The 22,052-nt window shown below is 40.5% G+C and overlaps 2 protein-coding genes and 1 non-coding gene across 3 annotated transcripts; 1 reads left to right on the forward strand and 2 right to left on the reverse strand.

Annotated features, from left to right (window-relative positions):
- Positions 1 to 577: 577 nt before the first annotated feature.
- rpl7 (ribosomal protein L7) lies at positions 578 to 4,776 on the reverse strand. Its single transcript, XM_076293438.1, has 7 exons — positions 4,732 to 4,776; positions 3,925 to 4,027; positions 3,663 to 3,829; positions 3,315 to 3,452; positions 1,998 to 2,107; positions 1,660 to 1,875; positions 578 to 644 (listed from the first exon to the last, which is right to left on the reverse strand). The coding sequence occupies exons 1-6, from the start codon at positions 4,743 to 4,745 to the stop codon at positions 1,667 to 1,669; spliced, it is 741 nt and encodes a 246-aa protein (XP_076149553.1). The 5' UTR covers positions 4,746 to 4,776; the 3' UTR covers positions 578 to 644; positions 1,660 to 1,666.
- On the reverse strand, positions 3,523 to 3,613 carry LOC143135791 (small nucleolar SNORD12/SNORD106). Its single transcript, XR_012989222.1, has one exon. It is a non-coding gene; the product is annotated as a small nucleolar SNORD12/SNORD106 (small nucleolar RNA).
- A 106-nt stretch (positions 4,777 to 4,882) lies between the features above and the next one.
- rdh10b (retinol dehydrogenase 10b) lies at positions 4,883 to 7,786 on the forward strand. Its single transcript, XM_076293437.1, has 6 exons — positions 4,883 to 5,632; positions 5,739 to 5,971; positions 6,218 to 6,316; positions 6,436 to 6,581; positions 6,968 to 7,099; positions 7,205 to 7,786. Exons 1-6 carry the CDS (start codon positions 5,359 to 5,361, stop codon positions 7,326 to 7,328), a joined length of 1,008 nt encoding a protein of 335 aa, XP_076149552.1. The 5' UTR covers positions 4,883 to 5,358; the 3' UTR covers positions 7,329 to 7,786.
- Positions 7,787 to 22,052: the final 14,266 nt, after the last annotated feature.

The raw sequence follows: 22,052 nt of genomic DNA on the forward strand, positions 1-22,052 counted from the left end.
TAATTTTCTGCGGCACACCTGATCTCACACGGCACACTAGTGTGCCCCGGCACAGTGGTTGAAAAACACTGGCCTAACCTAACAGCAGGAATATGTGTGCATACGCACTGGCCTAACCTAACAGCAGGAATATGTGTGCATACGCACTGGCCTAACCTAACAGCAGGAATATGTGTGCATACGCACTGGCCTAACCTAACAGCAGGAATATGTGTGCATACGCACTGGCCTAACCTAACAGCAGGAATATGTGTGCATACGCACAAGGGTGTCACACGAGCGGAGTATGTGTGATTTTTTTTTGGTGTATTGCTCACTTGCAATTTTACATAAATTAGTTTACTAATTCCACAACTTACCAATCACATCGACTCCTGACATTAGGCTACATCCGCTACAAATACCTTATGTTCTAACTAACATACATTAAATCAGCTATTGTGGTACGCCAGTTCTGCTTTGCAGTGGACACATTGCACCTTCTAAGTTTGAAATGATCCCAAAACTTGACATTCTCTGCCTTTTATGAACAGTTTCTTGGCTCTTCGTCATGTTTCATGTTTGATTAATGAATCACTCCAATACTGATTTTTTTTAAACATCTTTTAATCATAGATCAACAAATGCAACCTCCCACAAGACACCTGAAAGACAAGAGCAACCTCAATTAACACATTGGACCACACATGAGAATAAGAACTATCCTGTGGTTAGTTGTATGACTGCTTGTCATGCCAAAAAACAGATTGCCATACAAGTAAGTTGAGAACTACTTCAAAGTGATCTTGAACAGTAGGTGCATCAATGGCCATATTGCTCATTATGGATCCAAACTATTAGCATTGACCTGTAGGCAGCTCTAGACTGAGCTCAGCCAGGTTTAAACACCCTAGGGGGCAACATGTGAATTAAGCCTTAATTAAGTTTTAGACTAAAAGGAGGTTTCACTGAAACTTTCTATTGTAAAAGTATTTTGTCTTGAACTAGGCCTAATCCATGTCCAGGACAGCAACATCCAATGGGTATGCAAGTACAATACCGGTCAAAGGTTCGGGGTCACTTAGAAATTTCCATTCTACTTGATTATAAACAATACCAGCTGAGATCAATTGCATTGTTTTTTTTGTTTTTTTTCAATCAGGGCAGCAGTTTTCAGATTACATTATGTGCTTACATAATTGCAGAAGGGTTATTGACTGTTGTAGAATGAAAGCTATTTATCCAATGTTCCAAAGGCACGTTCTGTTTACTAATCTGATATTTTAAAAGGTTAACTGAGACAACATTGGAGAACCCTTTTGCAATTATGTAAGCACATCATGTAATCTGAAAACTGCTGCCCTGATTAAAAAAACGATCTGCATGCAACTGATCTCAGCTGATATTCTGACAATAATGGAGTGGAATGGAAATTTCTAAGTGACCCCAAACTTTTGACCGGTAGTGTAATTGGCAACAAATGAGATACGAGAAAACAGCATTGTGTGAGAATGGTGCATCTAAAAAAACTACTTCAGGACTAGGCCAGTAAGGCTAGATGACTTCTAAATGTAAAACATGACCAGTTACATATCTGATATCTGAGTCATCCACTGAATAAACATTCATTTGATCGATACAAAGCCCTTCGCCATTCTAGAGAACAAGCATTGTCCTCACCCTGTGTCTAGTTCATCCTCCTGATCATTCTGTTGATCTGGTCCTCCCTGTTGCCAGCGTCGCCTCCTTCTACAAAGTGGGTGGTCTTCTTGTTCATGCCACCACGAGGGGAGGAAAGCTTGAAGGGCCACAGGAAGTTGTTGGCGACCTTGAAGTTCTTGCCAACGGTGTAAATCTCATGGATCAGGTCCTCAACGCAGATGATGCCGTAGTCCCCTGCCAAAGTGAAGGACAACCTCAATGCTCACCATTCATAGTCAATATTTACTGTCTACTACCGCCATGGCATTACAACATGACTTTAAAGTGAAATGGGTCAGCTACCCAGGACAACATACCAAGAGTTTTTTCAACCAGGCTGTTGTCTGTCAGAGGAATACGCTGCTTCTGCATCTTGCCAAAGCCACGTTTGTAAATCAGCTCACGGACTGATTTCAGATTGGGGTATCTAGACGAGGACCAACAGAAAAATGTTTGCATTAAACAAAAATAAAAAAAAAAGACAAATCTCAAACATGCATTTTTGAACTCCAGCATGCATCAGGTCTTACCATATTTTTACCAACATGCATCACTTCATTCGTTTAGGTATTGTAGCACAGGTCGCATACATGCATTAACCACAGGGCTGTACATGTACAAGTCCACACTTACAGCTACTACAGGGCTGTACATATCTATGTGACTCACTTTCATTCAAAACATTTAAATGGAGTAAGCCTTAATTTCATTACAACAAATACTTCAACAGGCTACACTTGGCTTGGTCAAGTAAAGTTGACACATCGCACTGCACAAATTGGCTCAACACAAACTGTGGAAGGATACAATTGATCTATAGACCTGCATATAGTGAAACCTTTTCCACAATGCCTATAAAATGGGATTTCAATGACTTTTCCAGGAAGCGACTGGAGGAACCATATACTTACCAGATGGAATTGTCCCCAGAAGGTATATTCAGATGAACTAATGGCACCTTATGACAGCCCATTGGCCAGATAAGTTATAAACAAACTGTAGGTGACCTAATCGATACCCGTATCCCATATATACCATTAGCAGTAGAACAATATACAACAAAGGGGTTTGCTGCATTCTCCCTGTGGGAAAAGCTGTAATTTAACTGCCAAAGTTGCACCTCCTTAGCAACTTTTCCCTGTGCACTTTCTGCATGAATGAAATCAAGGGTAAATTTTCTAGTTCAAGCTAGCAGACCACTCCATACTATTGAAAATTTCCTTAGAAGCAATTAATTGAAAAGAAAACAGTACAGTACTATTTGATGGAAAATATTCCTTCAATGTGCTACAACATGCAAACCAAGTTAGTTCACATCAGCAACCCCTCAACACATGGCTACTTACTATTTACCAAATGCTTCAAACCAAAATCAATTAGTTGAATTGTGTGGTCACCACAGTACTTGAGTCCTCATTTTTCAAGTTCTTCCAACATGACATTGATAACTTTGTTGCGTCTGCATGTCATGATAGGGCACTTTAATCTTTGCACTAAAACATGCCAATCTACAGTCTTACTGGGTGCCAGCTCAAATTGGAAAGAATGTGTGATAATCATACATAGTCTCCCTAGGTGACATGACAAATGTCATACCAAGTTTGAAAGAAAATTAACTCACTAAATAAACTCACCCCCATGCAATGTAGGGCTCGGCGATTCTGAGCATGTTGATGGAGGCCTTGTTCAGCTTGACAAACACACCATTGAAGATCTGGCGGAGACGCAGGAGCTGCAGCACCTTGCGCACCTTGGGGCTGACACCGTTGATACTGAGGAGAATGGGAATAGGTTTAAATGTTTCACCTGATGCCAAGACCAGTACTGTACAGGTTGTCAATATGTGTGGCTTCAGATGAATTTGGCTTATTTTCAGAACAAGTCACCATGGTCGATAAGACGGGGAAAAAAGAGGAACATCATTAACCACAACTTTATATCAGCAACCTTCTCATACTAAAACTGTACTTCACACCACTCACCCTCTGATCCTAATAACAAAGGCCAATTTGGGTTCAGCTGGAACATAGAAGTTCCCCACTTTGCGGGCTGTCCTTGCCAAGCGGACCTCACGCCTGTACATCTCTTTGTACTCCTTGTGGTAACTTTCTGCCCTTTTGAAAATTAGCTTCCTTGTTACCTTGCGGGCCTAGGTGGGGAAAACAAGAAAGGTGCAACACTCATTAGTGAAGTTACAATCATTCTGACAAAACCAACCATACTACTTCAAGACAATGCCATTACCTTTTTCTCAGCCAGCTTGGCTTTGAGACGCATGGCCCTGACGACAGCATAGCGCTTCCGCCTCTTGACGAGGCTTTCGGGGACCGATGGAACCTTCTTGTCACTGAAATAAATAAGGAAAATGTTAAGACAAATGAGGACTCCATGCAGGCAGTTGAGAGATTATACATTTACGTCTAAAAAAAACATCGCCTGATGTTAACAGGTAATGGTATCCAGTAATAATACGTTGTTTAAGTTCAACACATTGACACGGTAGGTTATTTTAACTTAACATTAACCAGACACAAGCGACATAGCATTAAAACGTCAGCGGATGCTATATTGAACCCTAGAACTTCGTACACCTTGTGACAACTTAACATTCCCTTGCTTTATATATCATGTGCGTTAACGTTAGCTGCTAACGTTACCGTTAAAGTAAACCGGTTGTTGCCCATCATGGCGACTATTACAGGCTAGTCAATGCTTTTAGAAAAGTAAACACACGACTACTAAATGGCATCAATAGCAACCAAACGTATAATAGACGAGAGCCGGAAAATGAGTATCAGACAGTAATCAATAGGGTATTGAAAATACAATCAGCTAAAGTTTAATTCTACAGTCACACGTTCACTGCAGTTAGCCTCTTTGGCTACCAAGGTGCGGAAGAAAATAACTCAATAAGTACTGCTTACTACTTCGTAATATCACATTTGTCCATACCAAACGTTGATGCTCTTCTAAATATTTTACTGAGAAACACCAGAAAACACGTAAATTTTAATGATGGTAGAAGATTCAGCCGCAGGAAAAGTCACTTACGTTTCACCCGCCATTATCCCCACAGTAAAAGAGGCTAATACGCATGCGCAGTTGACATTTATACTTCGGGTCCGTGACGCTTGATGTTGGGTGAATTTTTAGGTATCCTTTTAGCTGCCAGTGTATTCCACAACACTTTGGCGATATTCATATTGTAATAGTAATTTCCCTTTATGTCTTGGAACAAGTATATTGATATAGTTATTGTTAGTTGCAGTAACTCTTAACAACATCGTCGTGGAGAAAACAGTCTAATCTTTCAATCGCATTATTTCATACCCTGTGTGGAATTACCAAGATCTATCCACTGGATAGGCTGACAATATTTGCATCTTTTTAGCATGCACGGAAGTCACGCAGGGTACAAGGGTTATAAAAGCGCTGTAAGTGAAATGTATTGATACAACACGTTTTCTTGCAGTGCACTAGTTAGCTGCCACAGAGCTTGTACCTGACGAGGACTAGTGAGTAGTAGTTACTGCGTCAAAAAAGTTTGCTTCGACGGGCGACTTGTACGTAACAACGCTAGGGTCAAACAGTTAGCGAGTCAGTTTTACAGTATTGTAGGCTAGTGTTTTTTTGCACAATTGCTAAGTTGATTTAACGTTACAGTGGGCGAATTTCAAGATGAACATTGCTGTCGAATTTGTTGTGGTTGTATTTAGAGTAGTTTGGTCATTCGTGTTGGCTGGTAGTAAGTGGATTGTTCGAACAAAGGAAAAGAGTGTCGTAGGACAGGTATGCCTGATAACAGGAGCTGGAAGCGGTCTAGGACGACTTTTTGCTAAGGAGTTTGCTCGGCGAGGTGCATCACTTGTGTTGTGGGACATCAACCGACAAGGCAATGAAGAGACCGCAGAAATGGTCCGCGAAATATACCGCGACATGTCGTCCAAAGGAGGTATGCTGTGGTGATTATATTTGGCGAAATGAATCACTTGCAGGTAATTTTAATGCTTCAAGATTTAAACGTTTTAATGCGGATTTTTCTCAAATTCAATCTCCAGACACAACTGGTGGAATCCAAGAGGTCCCTTTCCAGCCACAAGTGCATACATTTGTGTGTGATGTAAGTAAACGCGAAAGCGTATACTGCACAGCTGAGAAGGTCCGAGCTGAGGTTGGCAACATCGACTTCTTGATCAACAACGCAGGGGTTGTTTCCGGGCATCACCTCCTCGAGTGTCCGGACGAACTCATCGAGAGAACAATGATGGTCAACTGTCATGCACATTTTTGGGTAGGTTTGACTGGCTGATGTGTGGACCGCAAAGCCTATTTAGCCTACTGCAGTGGAGGGGGGCCATGTTGGTTTGATTTTACTAGGCTATATGTTTTCCACTGATATCCATGTCTCAAGACTTGATGTTATCATGCCTGTGGAATGAAGTCAGTCATAATTTATCATTGTTGTTTAACCATTTGCAGATGGACTATTCTAATTTCGTTACTCGGTGTCATTTTATTGCATCTTTTTATTCCACAGACCAGCAAGGCCTTTCTTCCCAAGATGTTGGAGCAAAATCATGGACATATTGTTACCATCGCTAGTACATTGGGACTATTCACAACAGCTGGAGTGGAGGTTGTATTGCTAAATGTTTTAAAGAATTTAGCCAAATAAGAAAGACTTTACACTGATTTTGAGCAGTTACTAAATTCCTAACACTTAACTCCTCTTCCTTTACCTCTCTGCCTGTACAGGATTATTGTGCCAGCAAATTTGGAGCAATAGGCTTCCATGAGTCCTTAAGTCATGAACTGAAAGCTGCTGAAAAGGATGGAATCAAGATGACTCTTGTCTGCCCTTTTCTTGTGGATACTGGCATGTTTACAGGTTGCAAGATAAGGTATGCCTGTGCTTATAAGTTGTCATTCTAAAGTACAGAACTATGCACTATACACTATGTCTGGTACTTCTCATTTAGGTAACACTTTACTTAACAGTATCGACATAAGTGATACGACACTGTGACACATGAACCCTAACTCTAACCCTAATCCTAACTTGTTATGACAAAAACCGAATGCCACTTAATAATAGAAGCATTATGTCATAAACGTTTATGACTTGTTAATGATACTGTCAAGTAAAGTGTAACCCTCATTTATATACAGTGCACATGCACCATATGTTTGGTCTAATGCAGTTTGTCAGATGCATACGTCTTGGAAAAGTTGTGTTAATGAGCTGGTTTCTATTGAGAGTTAAACAGACTTTGTCTTTGTCTAACAGGAAAGAAATGGCTCCTTTCTTCCCCCCACTGAAGCCAGAAGATTGTGTGACTCAAGCCATGAGGGCAATCCTGACAGACCAAGAAATGGTTTGCACACCACGAGCAATGTATATGGTCAGCTTCATGAAAACGTAAGTGTTTATTACCTTACCTTTCCAGTGTTTAACACATGATCTCATTGATGGTGACACTATGGGTGTATACAGTCCCTAATGAATTGATTTGATGTCTTGCAGGATCCTTCCATTTGATGCCATTGTTTGTATGTACCGGTTTATTGGAGCAGACAAATGCATGTACCCATTCCTTGCTCATTGTAAAGAGTCTATGAACAATAACGACACCAAGGTTACAAGCTGAACCTTGCCTACCTTTAGGAGTTAAAGACTAAGTTATCAGTGCTGTTGGCACAGGGTGTTATTTAAAAGGTTTCACTTGGAACGTGAAGGGCTACATGAATGATGTAAATCTTGATAGGAATCAGTAAAGGTTCAAAGTGGGTAATTTCTGTAGCTCAATGTTTACATTTAATTATTTAATCATAAAGTGCAGTATGTTACTGTGTACAATGCTTACCAAATATGACCTTATTATTCAACATGTCAAGGTTGACAATGGCCTAACTTGTAGTATGGATAATTTTCTCCCTTTTGTTGTGGGAGATATTTATATATGAATGATGTACAATCAAGTAATATGGGTGTTCAAATGTTCAGTGTATGAATGGGCTGTTAACTCTGCTACCAGTGCCTTATACATTATTTGTGTTTTTTCTAAATCATTATACAGTGTTGTAATAAATGTGACAAAACAAAAAATACCTGTCTGTGACTAGTTTTGTGTCTGAAAATATGACAAACTCTTGGTGTTCAGCTGTCAGTTTAACCCATATGGTAACTAAAGACTAATATTGTGTAAAGGCTCCACAGTTTGTTTGTTTTCTGTAAGAGGCAAGAACTTGATATTTGGTGTGATGCCTCTTGGTTGTGATTGCTCAAACTTACCATGTCATAATTGATAGACAAATTTGAGTTACATATAAAAAAGAAAAATCATCAAAATCAGATTTACACTTTAAGAATTCCTTTTCCTCTGAAGTCAACGGTACCACATACCATGATGTGACTCCTAGTAGTTTGAGATACAGCAATTTGCAGGGCTCCAGACTAACTTTTTGCACTGGTTGCACTGGTGCGCCTAACTTTTTTTCTTAGGTGCACCAGCATAAAAGTTAGGTGCACCCAAATTTTCAACCACATTGCATTTAACACCGCAGCAGGTTCACTTTTTTTCCTTAATTACTGTCCTATATAGGTTGTCCTATGACTTATGATTTACAATTCTACAAGAAAAGTAAACTTAATGAAGTGTTGGTGCTTTAAGTGCTTCACTGAGCTGAAATTTAAACTTAAAACATCTCAACATGAATTAAATAAAAATAACAGTGAGTAAATTAACAGTGCACGTCTTTTAAGGGCTTCAAACTGCACATCTCATGGCTCAATGTCTTACATACTATCCTTCATGATCTTTAGGCCTTGGCTAGCTCGCCATGCTAGCATCTTCCATAGAAATGTATTTGAGAACAATTTAAAGAGATGTTCCAAGTAGCCTGGGGGATTTTTATGTAATTTTGCAATGATGATTGCAATAATCATTTGACAGTCCCACAATGCAATTTACTTTTTAATTTGACTATTTTTAAATTTTCAATAAGAACATCACTATGGTTAATGCAGTAACAAAATGGTAGGCCTATTATTATAGGCTATTGCAATGACATCATGCTCGATCTAAATGTGTCCATTCAATTCACGTACACAATGACCACAGTTATACAGTACATGCAGGGAATATTCAGGCTTTAAATGTAGCAGCGATATTCGGTTGCACCAAATACCGGATTAAATTGATTGATGCCATCAGAATGAGTTTACACAACTCGCGCGCAAAACGAATATTGCTGTTGAAAACCGGGTTACTCCCTGCATGTAACTGCGGTCAATGACGCACTCCTTTTCGGCGATATCTGTAGCCTATCTCTGTCGTTCGGGAAGGCCTTGTATACATTGTTCGCAATTTTAAGAAGTCTTTTCATCTGCAATGACTCCTATAAATTTGGCGCAAGTGGCATTCCTGTACGTCGGGTTTAGGTTCAAACTATTTTTCTGGTGAATAATTATTTCGGACTGAACTTGGTGAAGGGAAGTTTCACTAGGCCTATCGTAGGCAACGATTAACTTGATCATCATCTCAGTCTCGTCTGATCGGTTTGCTGCTGCCAGCCGCCGAAAGGCAGTGGGGAGAGGGGACATTTATCTCGGCCTATGTGACCACACTGTAATGCAACTACATCCACTCTGTTTATCTGACGGGTCTCTGACCTCTCTCTCTCTCTCTCTGCAGCACACGCATTTTCAAATTTACACACAGGCACTGGGCCACGGCCAATCAGAGGGGAGGTCCCGCCCTTCACTATCTGTGATTTGTTTAAACCACGATATTGGCCAAATATGTGTTTGTTATTGAACCAAAGGTAGAATTTCAATGCGGACACTTTTTCCTCTCTCGAATAGCTGGTCGCACCGGTGCAACCTCCGATTTTTTTAGTCGCACTTTTGAAAAATTAGGTCGCATATGCGACCAAATTGGTCGCACTCTGGAGCCCTGAATTTGTTCATCATATATTTCACTATTTTAGTTTTTAAACTAATTTCTTCAATTTATCTATCCAAATAACAAGCCTTGGATGACCAGTAATGTCAAGACCCTTCTCAATAGGAAAAAGATGGCGTTTAAGGAGGGGGACATGGCAGAGCTGAGGCGAGTACAGGGGGAACTCAAGATGAAGCTGAAAGAGGCAAAAGAGGACTAAGGAAGATGGAACAGAAGCTGCAAGATAACAACATGAAGGAGGTGTGGGACTGTATGAAATCTATCACTGGCCTTAAGAAGAGCAGCAGCTCTGTGGAGGGAGACCTGGACAGGGCGAACCAGCTGAACCACTTTTACAACAGGTTTCATTTGCCCAGCCCCCAGCCCCCACCCCACCTCATTATCAGTGCAACACTCACCCCCACCATCACTGGATATTGCACCCCTCCCCCACATGGCTACCACGAACAAAGAGGTGACAACTACCTCAGTCAACAGCCATCAGACACACAGACCTCAGATGCTGCCCCCCTCCCCTCCCTTCCCCGGGTTCCCCCCCTCCATCATCACTGCTGATCAGGCCATCGCACCTCTCCCCCACATGGTGACCACGAGCAGTGCTACAACAATGGCTTCAGCCAATGGCCATCAGTCTCTAGCCACACGACAACCCTCACAGAAGCACCCCTCCTCCTCCTCCCCCTCCACTCCCCGCATCCCCCCATCATTTCAGCGGACCAAGTATGTTATCTCTTAAGGAAACTCCATCCTCGTAAGGCAGCCGGGCCTGACAGACTGTGTCCAAGGCTGCTCAAGGCCTGTGCTGCTGAACTGGGGGAGCCACTGAAGCACATCTTCAACTGGAGTCTACGTCTCGGACAAGTTCCAACACTGTGGAAGACATCATGTCTCACCCCCGTTTCCAAGAAACCACACCCCAGCGAGCTTAATGACTTCAGACCTGTCGCTCTAACATCACATGTGATGAAAACAATGGAGCGGCTGGTCTTAGGTATGCTCAGACCCCAGGTACGCCATGCACTAGACCCGTTACAGTTTGCATACCAGGAGAAAGTGGGCGTGGACGATGCCATCACTTATCTTCTACACAGTACACATTCTCACCTAGACAAGGGGAAAAGTGCTGTGAGAATCATGTTCTTTGATTTCTCAAGTGCTTTTAACACCATCCAACCCCTCAGACTAGGAGACAAGGTCTTGCAGATGGGTGTGGACGCTCACCTGGTAACCTGGATCACAGATTACCTGACCGAGCGACCACAGTTCGTCAGACTGAAGAACTGCCTCTCTGACACTGTGATCAGCAGCACCGGAGCGCCACAAGGAACTGTGCTCTCTCCAGTCCTGTTCCCCCTGTACACATCTGACTTCCGCTACAACACCAAGTCATGCCACATGCAGAAGTTTTCTGATGATACTGCATTTGTGGGGTGCATCAGGGACGAGCAAGAGGAAGAGTACAGGAGCCTGGTGGAGGACTTTGTGCAGTGGTGCAAACTCAATCACCTTCAACTTAACACTTCAAAGACCAAGGAGATGGTGGTGGATTTCCGAAGGTCTAAGCCCGCTCTGCTACCAGTCTCCATTGATGGGGTCAATGTGGAGGTGGTAAGCACCTACAAGTATCTGGGTCTCCACCTGGACAATAAACTGGACTGGTCAGCCAACACTGATGCACTCTACAAGAAAGGACAGAGCAGGCTGTACTTCCTGAGGAGGCTGCGGTCCTTCAATGTGTGCATTCAAAGTGTTCTATCAGTCTGTTGTTGCCAGCGGCCTCTTCTATGCAGTGGTATGCTGGGGAGGAAGCACAAAGAAGAAGGATGCTGGGCGACTTGACAGGCTGGTAAGGAAGGCTGGCCCTGTAGTGGGAGCTGAACTGGAGTGCATCACTTCAATATCTGACAAAAGAACCCTAAACAAACTGATCAACATCTTGGACAATGAATGTCATCCGCTCTACAGCACTATCAAAAACCAAAAGAGCTTGATCAGCTGGAGACTTCGCTCACTGCCATGCACAACTGAAAGGCTGAGGAAGTCATTTGTTCCTAGGGCCATTGAACTGTTCAATGCCTCACTAAAGGGAAGAGGAGAGATAGACTTCTCTGCTTAGTCTGTCTGCCTCTCCACCCTTTCCATGTCCATGTTTTTCTGAGTACTGACTGCCCACTACTGCTTACTACTATTTTACTACTGTTTTACTATTGTACACAGCCTAATGTTTTCACTACTGTTTTACTGCTACACTGTAACCTCAACCTGCTCTTGCACTGAAATAGTTTTTTTATTTTACCTTGTCTACATTACACTTTACTCTCCTATTTGTCTATATTATTTATGCTGGTCTCTAGACCTTACTGTTGCACTGTTGGACTAATGTTGGACTACCTTTTGCACCTTCACCATGACACCCACTCTCTTGAGCACTTTGCCAGGCACACACAACTAAGGACTATGGTTGGACTACTGTTTGCACCTTCACCATGACACTCACTCCCTTTAGCACCTCTCCAGTCCTGGCCCTGTCACTACAAGCGTCTTATGCTTGATCACCCTCAAGCACATTGGACTTTCTTAATTTAACTTATATAGTGTATTTAGTATTTCGTTTTGTTAGTTTCTTATCTTATCTTCTACTGTCTTTATTGTACAGTGGAGTTTAGTTATATGTTTATACTTATACTAATGTTTACCATTTCTGCTGTAAGTGCATGTTGTGTGTTATGTCTGTATGCTACGGAGACCCTTGAATTTCCCCTTGAGGATCAATAAAGTATCTATCTATCTATCTCTATCTATATTCCTAAAAGTGGAAATACAGGTTTCTGGGGTCACATGGTCAAAAATGTTATGCACCTGTGGCCCATATTGACTCTGGTAAGAATTCATTAAAAAATATTTTCATGAATGTATTGGGGGATGAATGTATTTAGATAAATGAATCACCTTGGTTCCTTTTTCATGTGTCTGAACCACTAACATACCCACAGTCTGGACTCTGGTGCTTTACATATTGCCACTGTACAGACCTTAGAGCCATTCCTCTGGGATTTCAGCATTTTTCTTTTTTAAATCCCATAGGAATGATATATAAATTGAACTATACAGAATATATGTTTATTATAATTTGTGTTTATATTTCATTTGTGGACCCCCTCTCTCTTTTCATGGAAAATAGGAATTTATCCTTGTGAGTAAACCCTAAAAATCGTATATTAAACGCTGTAGCCAGATACTTTTGGTGACCAATTCAGACCCTATTTCAACAGATTTCTCTATGTTGCTACTTTCAGTGCTGTCAAATTAAATTTTAAAATTACACCCTAGACATTATCAGGTCTTCATGGTATATGTAGAATGAATTATGAAAAGATCAAATATAATATAATCTTTACTTGAGCAGTAGTTAATGAAAACAGCATGCAGCTGAGTCATTAACTTACAAAAACATCAGCTGAAAGTCTCTCAGAGTATACTGTGACTACCCTGATATGGAGAGGAAACAGTCAAGACAAAGGCCCTTAGTACTCCTACCCACGTCCAACTCCACATGATGATCAGCTGAGCAGACTCAGGTTGCCCTTTAATTTCTGAGGCCAAGTGTCCTTAATTACATAAACAAAAATGTCTTATTGCATTGTTTATGACTGCAATACTTGACTAAAGACAATGCCTCTGGCTCTATAACTTGACCCAGTGTTAGTTTGGCACCATGGAGGCCCTCTCCCTCACCAAGCCTGTGTGGATATATCCACATCCATAGATTAAAGGTTCAGGTTCACTGAGAACCAGAATATATTATCTGTAGTGTTTAATGAAGAATTTAATGTAAACATGAAGTCATGGGGGATCTGTCGGCCTAAAAGCACATATTTAAAAAAAAATTATAAAAAAAACATATTTAAAAAAATAAAAATAAAAAAAACACATATTTAAAAAAAAATAATCCAAAAAATTATAGGACAGAAAATAATCATGTTAATTCCACCTTTTCCAGCAGTTCTCACTTCATGACTGAGATGACTGGAAGCCTCAAGTTGTTGGCAGGGATGTGAGTATGAATTCTGTGATCTCGGTGAGGTGGACTGCGCCATGCAGTATCGGATTTTTAAAAAAGGCATTCAGAACATGTTAATGATGGTGGAGGTTATTGTCCAATGTTTATAACAATACCAGTGCTATTAAATGGTCCCTAGAGTGTTGTTGCGTGTACATGTTGTGAATGTGGATAATACAGTGTGATTTTTGAATGTTAAAACTTACAATTGGTGAATAAACTCTTTTGAGAAGTGGATAAACTCTAATAAGAGGTGGATAAACTCTACCTCTGACATTTCAGAGGTGGGTAAACTGTGTTTACTTGCGTTAAGCCTCCACTACTGGTTGTTGGCACAAAATAGACTAGAAGGGTCAAAGAAAGATGTTTACAATTTAGTAACTACAAAACTGCATTGTAGTTTTATTTCTATTTTGCTAAATTATTATTAATTTTTAATCATTATTATATCTGTAATGTTCAATGCAAGTGGTATTATGAGCTAGAGTAAGACTCCGTGGGTCAAATTACCCATATTCTAAAAACATACAAGTGAATACCACTCCAGGAAGACTCCATGTGGTCATGCACCAGCATTTCCCCTTTGCATGCTAACCACCCACAAGCGTATTTCAAGTATCCATTCATGATGGAAAGACAGGCTACTAGCATAAACTCAGTTTTATTGTATCTCATTCATTCATTCAAATGGGAATGCCTCTTGTTTCCATGCTCAGCAGTAGGAGGGTCCCAACTGGAGAGATGCCTGCATTGCTTCGTCACCTCATTTGTATAATCTGATATGTGGCACTTATCACTGCGGATGGAAGGTAGAAGCCAAATGCCAACCTGGGCTATTCTCATCCGTTAGTATTTCCTAGCCATGGGAAGACTGGGACTCCTCTCCATCCATCTCGGTAATCAAAACAGTAGTCTATGGAAAAGATAAAGAAGGACTCCCATTTGCTGAAGGGAAACCAGCAGGAGGAACTCCGATGTGGCAATGGAAATGATGGAGGCGGGGCATATACTTAATATGCTGACCAATTTTCCTCAGGATGTGTAAGTTGGAGGAAAGAAGATGTTTTCTAAACAAAAGGGCCACATATATGACCTATTCAAATTAATGAATGACAGCATTCCCCACAGTCAAATACCAGTGCCAGTGGACCTGTTACTGGATTACCAATGTACCAGTGTGTCTTTATAAACTTCAACAGGAATTTTATTATATTCGTGCACATTATTCATGTCATGAAATTTAAATAAAATCATAAAATGCATGGAAAAATCAAAAAGAGAAACAAAGCCTTTGGAATATTTAACATTTACTGATTCCATACTGTAGGTGTTGAAGCTGTTGAAGGTGTTTAAGAAAAAATGATAACCTTTCATAATTAGCGGGGCTGATTACAACTGATAAGGCTGTGAGCAAAAGATTAAAGACACGTGTGAGAGTAGGACTATGGTATAGACTTTGAACCCTCTGTTTTTTCAGTACTCTTCTCTTTTGTTATAGTGAGCAAAAGAGGGCATATTTCAGGATATCTAATCATTCACTGGCAGCTTTTAGGTTATGACCCTTTGTCTCCACACCTGCAAGGGATCCATCATCACCAAACCAATGCATGAGGAAACTGAGGAATCTGAAGCAAAACAAGTTTCAGCATTTCTCTGAATCTTTCCCAATTCATAATTTCCATATCATCTTAGTCCAATCCACTGACTGCAAACAACCGGGCACAATGAATAGGATTGTACTGATGCAACGTTGTACGAAATGATGCATAAACCAAATGTCTCTGCACAGACATATCTAATGCCTAACGGCATGAAAGACAACTTATCCTTAACCATTGTTTAATAATTTGTAAAACTAGATGTACCGCATAGCGGTACAAAATATGACCGCCGCTCAGTCCTGTACATCCATTCCGCGAAAATAAATCACATTAATCAATTTGTCTCCATCTTCTACTCCATCCCCCACTCTTGAAACTTTTCTGTATGCTTGTTTGGCATGTGTGTTTGCGGGCCGCACAGAAAGTAGCCTACTGGCGCTGCAAAGGTAAATAGATTTGTAGCACTTGCCAAAAAAATTGTAGCATTGTTATAAAACCTTTAAAATCTCTAAACAATCACAAGTAGGGCAGCTCATCACAGTCACATTGCAACTGGACTGATGAAAGGTACACCTGTAGGCTACATTGTATTTGGGAAAAGCAGAAGGTAGCAGCATAATGTATTTATTTATTTATTTATTATTAAACAAAACAATCCCTGTCAGATCCATGCAGTTTTCAACAGCTATCAAGAAGAGAGGTCATGTCATGGATTTTTGTGAATGTTTCTTCTTCTACATATCCAAGAGTTTAGTCGTCTAGTTCATATGATATTCAACTTAATTGTCAATGCACAAATTATACCAGTAGTCTAAAACAAAATGCAGTTTTACCCAGTGGTGCAAATAACTGACATGTCCAAAAGGGCCTTCATGAAATGCGTCTCTAGATACACATTTTAACGGGCCAAGTTGAAGAGCTGCTGTCCGTTATTGTTTATGCAAATATAGGCTGATTCATGTTCCCTTGCATTTTGCAACTGTGAGGTCCATGGTTAGTCTGGCTTTCGCCAGACCAAGCTCAATCTTTTAAGAAATCGAAAAAAGAAATCGCCGGCAGATTAGGCTGGGTTCACCCAGCCTAGTCTATGGTAGGCGCCCGATTGAAATATTGTTTAATTTTGCGATTGAGATATCCACGCACTGGCCCCCCCTCTGCGACGTTCGCCCCCCCCGGTTTTAGATTCTAAATGCAAAAATGCATAGAGGGAGTTATGACAAAACCGTGACTGTTAAACTATAAGCTATATAAGGTAGTCCCTATGCTAGGCCTATTACACAACATATATTGTCACTAGGCTATGCTGGCGACCCAAATAAAATCTCCTTTGGGAACCAACAGTATCAAGCGGACTTAAGCTGCCACCTCTTGGCGAAAAGTTAATAGTTTTGCATATCAGTAGTAATACATTTCACGCAGCTGCGTGAATCACGGAAAGCGCGAATGAAGTGGACACTTCTAAATGGGACCCACTGTACAGTAGCTGAAGGTCTGTGGCTAAAGCAGCCATAATGAAGAAAGTGTTATCATTGTTTGGATACTTCACACACACGTGCTTTTTAATCGCATAGACTACAACTACCAAGCTGGAATCAAAGCACATCGACCCCCCTCTCACACCCTAAACACGCACTTCGAACAAACAAAAAGCGTCTCAGTCTCAAGGTAGGCTATAGCCATAGGCAAAACTGTATCGGACCGGTGTAATGTTGGTACTAAATCATCTATCGCAAAGAATGATTTTTGTAGCACGTGCAACAAATATGTGTAGGTACAGCCCTGCCCTGGATACATCTCTCAACGTTCGCTCTAAAACATTTGGTTTAAATGGAGATGTAGATCATCACGGGTGCGTTAATAAATTTACATTGCAGCGAGCTGACACAAATTATTCACTTTGACGAATTTATGATTCAGTCCTAGTTACTTTAATTGAGCCATGCTCTTCCTTACTTGAATCACCTTTGAAAATAGAGGATTGAAGTAGCCTATATGGGTGTTTGGGAATGAGCATTGACTCAGATGCTTTTTGAGACTTTGAGCAGAAATGTCCCAGCCCGGTGTTTAGGATGCATCATAGACAGGTTATCTTTCAGGTAGCCTATATATTTTCCATTAAAAAACCATCATGTAGCGAACGTGTTGTGGCTAGCTCACTTAGCTCCTGTTAGTAGCCTAGGTTATGGTCATAAGCAAATGAGGAGACAGTCGAAAGATAGAATTAGTGCTGTTATCAATTTGCTTGGTAGCCTATAACCGTATTTATGGTTTTCTACAAATACATAATCATATTGGCCTCCATCACTCAACCAACCAACCAAACGGTAACATTATTTTACCTACCTCCTAGGCTATAACTTACAAGATTAACGTAGCCTACCTGCAGTAAAAACCAAGCATGTCCGATAAACATTCTCAGATTTATTTCGGCTTCAAGAAGAAATGGGAATTATATTTCATGTGGAAATCATCCTACCCTTATTAGACGTTCTCTGCGGTAAACTGTTGTCCTTGTGTTTCCAACCCACTTTAGATTAACTTCCAACAAAATTACGTCTCACTGCAACGATGCGCCATCTGGGGGACAAACGACTACCTGGACGCCAATAATGGAAATGCAGCCAATTGATGATGAATATTTGGTTTTCCTTTAATCCTACTGAATTTGTAATTATGTATCTGCCGTTCTAATTGCCGATACCGACAGTATGTGCCTGCCTGTGTGTGTGTGTGTATATGTGTGCACCACCATCTACAGGCCAATGAGTGTACAGTCACTAAATGTACACATAACTTAATCTTTTTAGACCCCCCCCCCCCCCCATGAATGAAATTCTAGAAAACTTGGCATACCCCCAGAGAATGTCAGGTTAATCATACACATAAAATTTGGTGCAGTTCTAAACATCTTAACTGAAGAGAGGGATGATTAAAGCAGAATGATATTGCATTTTTATTGGGGGGGGGGGGGTTTAAAAAATTAAGTTATGTGTACATTTAGTGACTGTACACTCATTGGCCTGTAGATGGTGGTGCACACATATACACATGCACACACACACAGGCACGCACATACTATCGGTATCGGCAATTAGAGCAGCCGATACATAATTACAAATTCAGTAGGATTAAAGGAAAACCAAATATTCATCATTATCTTTTGGCTGCATTTTAGTCATTTGTCCACCAGATGGCGCATCGTTGCAGTGAGACGTAATTTTGTTGGAAGTTAATCTAAAGTGGGTTGGAAAGACACGCTTCCTACAAGGACAACACTGTAGTTTACCGCAGAGAACGTCTAATAAGGGTAGGATGATTTCTGCATGACATGTAATTCCCATTTCTTCTTGAAAACCGAAATAAATCTGAGAATGTTTATCGGACATGCTTGTTTTTTACTGCAGGTAGGTTACGTTAATCTTAAAATATATCAATAGCCTAGGACGTAAGTAAAAAAAATAATGTTACCGTTACCATTGGTTGAGTGATGGAGGCCAATTTGATTATTGATGTATTTGTAGAAAACCATAAATGCGGTTATAGGCTACCAAGCAAATTGATAACAGCACTAATTGTATCTTTCGACTGTCACCTCATTTGCTTATGACCATAACCTAGTGAGTTAGCCACAACACGTTCGCTACGTGATGGTTTTTTAATGGAAAATATATAGGCTACCTGAAAGGTAACCTGTCTATGATGCATCCTAAACACCGGCAGAGTGCGAATTACCCCACCATAATTGGGGGGTACTGCTCCTTCACTTCTTCTGACCATCATGGTCCATTACCATATCAATCCCCACCGTGATCGCCAAGTGCAACATGTGTTGTGCAACACACATACAAGGTCTAAACATGCGACACACTGATAATCAGTAGGCTACAGAATATCTCATCGTTCTTATACTGTATATCCAAAAGAGAACTGTTTTGATCAACTCTGCCCTCTGCCCTCATCGTGTCGTCTCCCTGCGGCCTGCTCACAGCTTTTATCCTGTGCCTCTCCTGTCTGCTGGGTACCCCATTCCTTAACACATATGAACAGTGTATAAAAACTGCACCTACACTTTTAATGTAATTGTTTGTAAATGTTTGTGGTGTTCATATTTCCTGCTTACTCTTTTAGCACCAAAAAAGTGCCTGATGTCTGTGTGCCCTTTCCTTTTCCTCACAGTCTCTTTGAATAAAATAAAATAGTTTCATTAAGATAGTATCAGGGTTCTCAGGTGAAACTACATTTATCAAACTAAAAATATGAAATAATAGAATGTAAAAACAATACCAACCAATTAAAAACAAATTCAAATACTAGCAGATATTTAGCCTAGGCTACTTGGGTCTTTTTACGTTTCCACAGGTTCCACTGATATTATGTAGGCTTAGCTACATCAGACTCTCTTGTGAATACCGGTAGCCTATAAAAACAGGATCTGTGCCAAACTAATTTCAAAAGGGCACAATAATTTATTCAAGATATAATGAGACTATAGAGTTCATCTCCTTGGAAATGACAATCGATTTTACCTCACCACAATGTAAAGGTTAGTTACCAAGGTTAGTTAGCAAGGTAATTCTCTATTTAAACAAGAGAATTAACTAACCTTGGTAACCAAGGTCCACTTTACTAGCCTCAGTGGGTAAGTAAGTAGCAGGTAAGTAGCCAGTAATTTAATGTATGAAGAGGTGACATGTGCTATGAAAGAACAAACACGTTTATAAATGAAGGTTGTAAAATAACACATTTTCAACAAGCTAGACATCAGTTAGCAACTTACATTTACCCATGCACGTCAGCAGCAAACTGAATTTTGCCTACTGGAGGAATTTACCTAGCGTTTTTTTATTCAATGTTGACTTGACACTTGCTCAGTTGCTTCTAGCGCCACAGTGGTTAAAAATGGTACGGTCCACAATAGGGGTTTCTGAAATTGCTTTACATTAAAATGTTCCTACAGTGAAAATAGGAGTTGACTTGTATTGTAACTGTAATGATATTTTTTCACAATATCAGAAAAATTATCTGACCCCCCCCCCCCCCCCAAAACTGATATTTCTGTCTCTTTGGGGGGTAGGCTACTGGGTCTTCATTGGGGGGTATAGTACCAAACCTTTACATTGTGGTGAGGTAAAATCGATTTTCATTTCCAAGGAGATGAACTCTATAGTCTCGCACTCTGGCTGTACCTACAAGTCCGCTTGATAAGCCATTGGTTCCCAAAGGAGATTTTATTTGGGTCGCCAGCATAGCCTAGTGACCATTTATGTTGTGTAATAGGCCTAGCATAGGGCCTACCTTATATAGTTTGTTAACAGTCACGGTTTTGTCATAACTCCTCTATGCATTTTTGCATTTAGAATATCTCAGAAACCGGGGGGCGGGGGGGGCGCCAGTGCGTGGATATCTCAATCGAAAAAATTAAACAATATTTTTATCGGGTGCCTACCATGAACTATAGGCTGGGTGAACTCAGCCTGATCTGCCGGCTATTTCTTTTTCGATTTCTTAAAAGATTGAGCTTGGTCTGGCGAAAGCCAGACTAACCATGGACCTCATAGTTGCAAAATGCAAGGGAACATGAATCAGCCTATCATTTGTACGAACAATAACGGACGGTAGCTCTTCAACTTGGCCCGTTAAAATGTGTATGAACAGTCTAGCAACGCATTTCATGAAGGCCCTACTTGTGATTGTTTAGAGATTTTAAAAGTTTTATAACAATGCTAAACATTTTTTGGCAAGTGCTACAAATCTATTCACCTTTGCAGCGCCAGTAGGCGACTTTGTGTGCGGCCCGCACGCACACACACATTCCAAACAAGCATACAAAGTTTCAAGAGTGGGGGATGGAGTAGAAGATGGAGACAAATTCATTAATATGATTTATTTTCGCGGAATGGATGTACTGGACTGAGCGGCGGTCATATTTTGTACCGCTATGCGGTACATCTATTTAAAAAAAAAAAAAAAAAAAAAAAAAAAAAAAAAAAAAAGACAAGTGTCACAATTTTTGGCACCTCTGCAATACTTTGTTAAACCTCCTTTTGGCAATAAGACAGCTTGTAATCCTTTCCTATGACATCCCAGAAACTAAAGCAAGAGATTTGAGACCCTTCCCCTTTACAAAATATTTCCGGTCGTTTAGATTCCTAGTTCCTTACTTGTGCATTCTCATCTTTGACTTATCCCCTGTTTTTCTATGGAGTTTACATCAGGGGACTGAAATGGCAGAGGCTTCATTTTGTGTTCTGGTCTGGACATGTGTTTTGGTACATTGATCAGTTGAATGATAATATCATGACCCACTTTTAGTCTCTTGGCAGAGAGAGGTTTTTCTTGGAGTTCATGATACAATGCACCCTAATGAGGTACTGAGGGCCTTTGGAATAAAAGCAGCCACACAATATCACAGATCGTCCACCATAATTATCATTAGCCATTGGGTTCAGCATAGTCATTCTTCTATGTATGCAAACCCACCTAGAGTGTTTTTTGCCAAAGTGTGCAATTTTCATTTAATCTGACAATACCAGACAAAGGCACTGTAGCATTCAGTAACTCGTGCCATTTAGATTTGTAATTAAAAGGACTGGCATGTCCTCGAAATAATCTATAAGCAGGTAGGTCATTTTTGAAGATTTTTTGGAGACTTGATGACCCCAAGATGATACTTCTTTTCGTAACTCTCCAACAGTGATTCTCATGGAGTGTTTTGCCTCTCACCATCTTCCTCACTGATGACAAGAT

This window comes from Alosa pseudoharengus, unplaced genomic scaffold (assembly GCF_046254945.1).
Source record: "Alosa pseudoharengus isolate Yale_2024_CS ecotype anadromous, Long Island Sound unplaced genomic scaffold, YU_APseudo_1.1 YU_APseudo_1.1_scf_2, whole genome shotgun sequence".
Classification (NCBI taxonomy): Eukaryota; Metazoa; Chordata; class Actinopteri; order Clupeiformes; family Clupeidae; genus Alosa; species Alosa pseudoharengus.